This window comes from Bradysia coprophila, unplaced genomic scaffold (genome assembly GCF_014529535.1).
Source record: "Bradysia coprophila strain Holo2 unplaced genomic scaffold, BU_Bcop_v1 contig_94, whole genome shotgun sequence".
In the NCBI taxonomy this organism is placed as follows: Eukaryota; Metazoa; Arthropoda; class Insecta; order Diptera; family Sciaridae; genus Bradysia; species Bradysia coprophila.
Window position 1 is genome coordinate 8909435 of NW_023504022.1, and position 7466 is coordinate 8916900.

General features: G+C 38.2%; 1 protein-coding gene across 1 annotated transcript; it reads left to right on the forward strand.

Annotated features, from left to right (window-relative positions):
* The first annotated feature begins 1662 nt into the window (after positions 1-1662).
* LOC119085267 (etoposide-induced protein 2.4 homolog) lies at positions 1663-6147 on the forward strand. The gene is made up of 6 exons (XM_037195619.1): positions 1663-1813; positions 1880-2067; positions 4951-5206; positions 5271-5614; positions 5682-5756; positions 5830-6147. The coding sequence occupies exons 1-6, from the start codon at positions 1799-1801 to the stop codon at positions 6074-6076; spliced, it is 1125 nt and encodes a 374-aa protein (XP_037051514.1). The 5' UTR covers positions 1663-1798; the 3' UTR covers positions 6077-6147.
* Positions 6148-7466: the final 1319 nt, after the last annotated feature.

The window sequence follows — 7466 nt, forward strand, 5'->3', positions numbered from 1 at the left end:
AGTTTTTTTTGTCATCAGTGTTGCCAAACCCACTTTTGCACTTTCAAACGAGACAGGCGCAGAATTTTGAATTTACTGTATTAACCTGTATAATTCAGGGCGCCGATTCTCGCAAGACTGTAAACTTTGGAGAGGTCTCGCAGATACACATACGCGGGTGACACACACAAAATGGGACATTTTCGTAGAAGATGGATTCTCAAATTTGAAAATATCATAGAAGGCTAATTCTGTTTTGTGTTTCCCCGAGTATCTAATAAAATGGTGGTCTGCGTAACCTCCCCAACCCGTCTTTACCGGGAAGGAAACAAAGGATCACAAGATCTGTGTTTCAAGATCACCTAGGTGATCGTCCCACCTGATAAATCTAAAAAAAAGACCTCCCCAACAGTCTACAGCCTTGGATTCTCGAAACATTCGTAACTTCAAGAATTCGTAACTTGACAGTTCTTATGAGATTCTATAGAGTGTTATAATAGATTTATCAGAATGGAGGATTATTTATGATCGCGGAACACAGAGAGTGTTATGATGAAAGAGAAGAAGATATTTTGACAAGTACCCCAAGGCAAGTTAAAATAAACTGGTCTTCTGTCCTCTCGCTCTCAACGTACCACGTTGAAAGAGAAGCAAATACTTTGACAAGTACCCCAAGGCAAGTTATAATAACTAGCCTTAGGTTTGCTCGCTCTGATCATAACAGTCTATACACGCGACTGTCAAGTTACGAATATTCGGAGTTACGAAATTTGGAGAATCGTATCGTAGCGTTCGTAACTTGAGTAATTTGCATCTTGACAGTTCTTATGAGATTTTATACACATGGAACGGGGAACGGAGTATGCTTGGAATCACACTCAGACATAGAATGACAAATCAATGGATCCGGCAGCAAACAAAAGTCGTTGATATCATGGAAAGAATAGCAAAAAGACCAAAAAGATCATGAACTGGAGGCCACCTACAACACGACCTAGAGGCAGGCCACCAGAGAGGTGGACAAACGGCATTAAAAAAATCGCAGGGACAAATAGGCAGCAAGTGGCAAGTGGCAAAGAAATTGGGGAGGCCTACATGCAGCAGTGGATAGAAACAGGCTGAAAAAGAAGAAGAAAAAGAACACGAATGCATAACATTACCTCGAGACTTGGGCTTCGTATTTTTTGTGATTCGTCGAGGGTCTTTGGTGGAAACAAAAAAATCTTCGAAACCTAATAGATTATAATTATGGAATTAATTATAAGAAACACATACCGCTCGAGGTAATCTTATAGTTATTTGTTTGCCGAGGAAAATAGAAAATGCCAACAAGAGTGAAGTTTTGAGGCCAGAATTGAACGTTTTTCTTTTGTGCGACGTGTGGTTAACAAAAACGAAACTCCAATAACAGAAACAGCAACTTGTTACACAATTTTTCAAAACAAAGGGGAAAGAACTGTCAACAGACAAAGTGTCAACAAAACATCATTTTCTTATAGTCTTTTGAGTGGAGAAAATAATGTTAATCACACCGCACGTATGAAAATTTACTGTGTATACCAGAACAACTCAATTCTGTGGCCAGACCTGTTTCATACTTCCATTGCAAAACAGCTGGCACAGTTGGCAAAACCATAAAAACCAAAACATCTGACAGCACTGCTCGTCCATAAAACCCATAAACACACGATAAAAACAACACACAAAAAGTTGACATTTATTATAAAAAGATAAATAAAGTTCGTTGTGTATTTTGTAGGAAGAAATTAATTGATTAACCCGTCAATCCCATGACTAAATTAGCTATTTCCTATCAAAAATGAATCAAATTAAGGTACGTGACTATTCTACCAATCAAATTTTCGTTCAAGTTTCAATCGATTTCCATTCCGAAACGCAGAATATTACAAAGGAAATTGCTCAAGGGTTTTGCGATAGTATCAGTGGAATAGTAGTGGTTTTCTATCTGGATCGAGAAGTAAATAAGAAATTGCAATCACAACAGCAAAACGATGCTGATGGACTGGTGGAAAAACAAAAGACAACCGCAACTAGTTATAGGAATAAGGAAACGCCGAAGCGTAGAGAGTGAGTGTTTTAAAATTAAATCATTTTTTTTGGGTTTTCTGAGGTACCTATGGACAGCTATATTTAGACGTGATTTTCATAATTTTTTTTCTCCTCTCTTTCGACTTGTTGTCTCGGCTATGATGGACAATATTTTTTTGGTAATGATTTTGTTTACATCACATCGTTCCACAATGATAAGCCTGTTAATTGACAACATTGATTTTTACCGTTTGGATCATGTTCAGTGAAGTAAACAATTCACTACGCATAAGATGATTGTGGTTCAAAGTGCGAGATACAATTTTAATATTTCGATATAATTTGGTGATGCAACATTCATTCATAATTTCGTAGCGAAAATATCGTTCGCGTAGGTCTTGAATTCGAACAGAGAACAGCAAGTGTATAACATAAGGCGAGAAGGTTTAAAGGTCTATATATTATACCGTGACTAGTCACATTATCATTCGCATACGATAAGAACGAAAGGAGGTAAAAATATCGAATATATAGAACCGACTTACAACACACCATAAATTGCACGCCAGCTATTTTAGTATATTTGCATTTTGCACCTGTTTCGCTGAGTTTATTTATCCCATTCAATTAGAGGACAGTTGAACATTGACAAAAAAAAAAGATTAACTGCAGTAGGTACACGGCATATCAGGTAATATTTTACCAGCTGCAAGTAACTTAGTTCATTGGATGTGCTGTGAATTGTTACAATGAAGCATAACTGACAACAAACATAATGAGAATTTAACGTTTGACATTATAACTGGTAGAGTTTATTCAATTCAAACAGAAAAAGGAAATTTCATACAGATACATCTTCACAGCTATTTTCTCATCACTAAATTATTTGTTGATTAGAAATATTTCTTATACCCAAAACAAACCCCGAACCTAAGCCGGTTTTTGTTTAACTGTTCTTTTGAGTTGTCGGATTTCAAAAATTTGGGTTCGTGTCAGGTCGGGTTTCAGTTTCATGGGATCTGGTCGTTTCAGTGAAGATTGGTTGATCATTTCGTAGAAGAACTTTTTTTTAAACGAGCCCTCCGGCTCGGAACAACCCTTGGAAAATTTGTAAATCATGTCCGGAGCGATAGCGGAGGACTTGACGCAGTCTAACCACCAAAAAAAGAACGAAGAATTTTTTCTGAGACTCGTCAACTATGTACATGCGAACATTCTACTTTCTACCCTTTGGTCAATATCACCTTATCCATCATGTTCTCGCTTCAAATACGAGCAAAACGAGCTATCACTCGACTGTGTAGGTTTAAAATTACCGGAGATACATCGTTTTAAAATTGGTCACTTTTCATACAAAATGCACCAAATTGACTTTTTCCAAACAATCAAAATCTTTCGACTTACTCTCTATGTTTCTATCTGTCTATCTATCTATCGACGGTCTATATCGAAAAGTAGTCAGCCAATCTCCATGAAATTTTGCAGGAACCTCAGATTGTGTATAAAAATGAAAATGTGATACGCCATTACCCCAGGAAAAAACCGAATTTTGTTTTATTGGCTTCTGAGTGTGGTTTTTGAGGGTCGGAAACGCATTTTCGGCTGTAGCTCAGCTGTATTGAAACCTACAGAGGCGTGGGACCCATCAAATGAAAGATATTCGCCACAAGAATCGAACGAAAAAATGTTTATAAAAATCGGTGCAGATTCGGTTGAGCTAGAGTGGTCAGAGTGACCAAATTTTGAGCTACTCGAGCGTAGGATGAAAGGACTAACATTTTTTTTGGGTTATGAGAGATAGAGAGTCACTTTCTTCGGCAAAGTCTCAGAGTTTTACGAGTGTAACATCGTGGCATATGTGAAAAATGTCAAAAGTTGGAAATGGGTGGGTCAATTAGGGTTTTAGAGATATTTCTTGAGTGGTAGCAGATAGAGACTTAATTTCTTCGGCAAAGTAGTAGGGGAAATTATGGCGATCATTTTGATGAATAGAACGTGGGGTCGCTGAGGCGAGAAAGAGGTTTAAAATGGCAACCGAAACTTTTATCAAAACATTTTTATTGGCTATCTCGATAGACCTTCATTCGGGTATCATTTTGATGAAAAGAGTGCGACCTAAATTTCAGGTTAAGAGTCCAAAATCTCTAAAATGAATGATATTGCTAGAGTTGACGCTTTCAGCTTTGTTACGCAAAAATTAAATTTTACGCCCAATTAGTTCAAACGAGCTGGCTTAGTTTTCCTATCTGCCCAATAACTTTTACCAAAAGAAATTTGACTGAAAACAACAAAAATTTGACCAAAAAAATCTGCGTCGTATGTGGCAGATAATTTTCTTGTAGGTCTGTTCCTGAACATCTGCCACTTTGCGATCGGGAGTCCGGGTACAATTTTTTGGGAAAGGCATGATTTTGAAAATTTTAAATTTTCAAAGGGTTGTCCCGAGCCGGAGAGATCGTTTTAAAAAGGGTTCTTCTACGAAATGATCACCTCGAAATTTCCTATCGATAGAACTATAAACGTCCAGAAACACAAAAGGTCCGATCCAAACAAATTGTCACCTCTATGTAATAGTAAGCAAATCAACTACAGTCGACGTCAGTGAAATTTGGAAATTAATTTGGTTCAGCTGTTTTCTAGCTGGTCCACCCATACAAACGAAAGTTCTTATACTTGTTGCGTGGTAGTGATAAAAAGACGTATGAGCAGTTTTGTTTGCATAAATTGAACAACAGCTGAAGCATATTCAAGTCTAAATTTCACTGGAGTTTACTGTACGACCTAGAATTCTTTCACTCTTCAGAAAAACTTCAGCCGGTTTCAAAAGAGTTCTCGGTCAGAAATTTTGCATCCGTCCCATTTCACATCTTTTACAAACCTTTCCAGCTTAACTCATGATTTCTTTTTCGTTTCCTGTTGCAGAGAATCAAAAGTCTTAAAAAGAGTTCTAGAATGCTGTGCATTGAATGGCGGTGTATTCTACTCAAGTATTCTCATATTCGATAAAGTTCTGCTACCGCTGCTCCGGTTTCTATTGACCAAAATGCTGGGCGAAAAATCCAAAATCGCGTTGACGTTGTGGAGCTGGATGCAACCAGTTCTATCGATTCTATTTGGCATGATTTGGGTGATGCCATTGTTCTGCCTCAGCCGTATTGTCAACAGTTTGTGGTTTCAGGTTTGTTGGAAATTGTTAACCTGTGTTTTTTGGTTGATTGATTGATTTATCGTTGTCACTTCAGGATATAGCCGATTCGGCCTTTAAATTTCGTAAAGGAAGACCACAACTGATACCCAGCATCAGCAAACTGATTGCTGACGTACTTTTTTCGTTGGTTGTGCAAGCGTTGTTTTTGGTACAAAGTATGGTTGTACGATTGCTACCAGTCGAATACCTTGGAGCGATATTGTGTTTCGTGCATATGTGTATGCTGTACTCACTGTATTCGTTCGAATACAAATGGTTCAACATGGGATGGGAGTTGCACAAACGGTTAACATATATCGAAACGAATTGGCCATATTTCATCGGATTTGGGATGCCATTAGCTATTTTGACACAATTACCCAGTAGCCAGGTGGTCAGGTGAATATCTTTGTTGTGGCCGGTCAGATGGTGGTCCCATTCACTAAATAAACATTTTGTCTTTCAGCGGGTGTATTTTCGCTTGTTTGTTTCCGTTTTTCATTCTCAGCGGGAATGAGGCTACACCAAAACAAAGTTCCTGGTAGGTGGTGTACAAGTTGTGTTCGTAGACCGACCGACGACGCTCACAATTAATTTTTTCTTTTTCTCTGCAGTGATATTAACCTTAGACTATTTTCACCTGTCGTTGCCATATCGAATGCACTGTTCAGTAAAACGGTGCAAGCACCAGTACCACCTACTCCGATTGCTGTGCCAAAAGTCGCACAGTATACTAGTTCGTCGGCTAAATTACCGAACCCGTCGCCAGCAAAAATATCCAGCTCATCTTCACGTCGAGGCTCGACACCGACATCACATCGAAGCTCACCATCGATGCGTAGTTCGTCGCATAGAAATTAGAGTGTTTTTTAAGGCTTGATGTTGCGTGATTTTTTGAATTTAATTTTTTTTTGTTTTAACATTTTCCGAAATTTTCTTTTTTAATTTATTTAAGTGTGAACATTGTGGCAGTGGTGTCTTGTGGGGGAAGATAAACTTTTTCGTCGGTTAAATTATTTTTTGCTCGGATTCAATGAATTTTTCCAAATTATTTTGTGAGACGAAATCGTCAGAAAAAAAGTGTTTTCCTACTCGATCACCGATGAAACATCAAAATTTCTTAATTGGTTTTCGATTCAATTTTAACTCTCATCTTCTATCGAAACAGTTCAGTTAAACGCACACGTCCAAATACTCAAATCGTTACACATACTAGTACTAAGTAGAGATCAACACATTTCAAGCTAACAAACACAGTTGTGGCGAAAATAAATATGGGTCGAAATTACAGCGTTCAGAGGGATTCTTTTGAAAAACAGCCTACCGATATCGGACGCATTTTCCAGTGGACTTTTTATATGTACCTAGAAAGGTATTCGACCCTAGAAGCCAAAACCACTTTCACAAAAATTCTTCGAAGTTTGTGTGACTGGTGAAAGGTGATCAAAAACCGAAAACTTGCAATTTTCTTACACAAATTTCTCCAGTTACGCGAGCCGTACAGGGTCGTGTGGGGTATCATTAGAAAGGTAATCACATGTACTCTTGAGCCGAATAAGGACTTATTGTGTTTAAAATTCATCGACACTGAAATATGTGCAGTTGAAGTTTTCAACCGAAGACTTACACTGTTCTTACTGAAATTTCTCGAGGTACACAAAACGTACATGGTCGTGCAGGGTGTCATTTGACAGATAATTTAATGTGCTTTTGGGCCAAATAGGGTCTTATTCGGCTCAATAATACGTGTGATTACCTTTCTAATGATACCCCACACGACGTACGGATCGCGTAACTGGAGAAATTTTTGTAAGAAAAGTGCTAATTTTCGGTTTTTGATGACCTCCCACTAGCCACACAAGCTTCGAAGAATTTTTTTTGAAAGAAGTTTTGGCTGGAAAATGCGTCCGATTTCGGTAGGCTGTTTTTCAAAAGAATCCCTCTCAAAGAGTGATAAGAGGACTGAAAAAATCCATACGCCACCGATTCCGCTGAAGTAGTTGTACAAAAAAAACGGAGGCTGACAATACTGCAGTCGAAGCTAGATACGTCTTTTTGCCACTACTTCGGGCGACTGCTACTACAATCTAGCGATCTAGCCTTGACTGAAGTGTTTTCAGACTCCATTTTTTCTACTACATTTTGCAACTAAAAGGCTACACCACCGAAGTCTGACAACACAGCATTCAAGGCTAGATTGTAGGCTAGAAACGTTTTTTTAACCCACTACTTTTGTCACTACTTCAGCTTT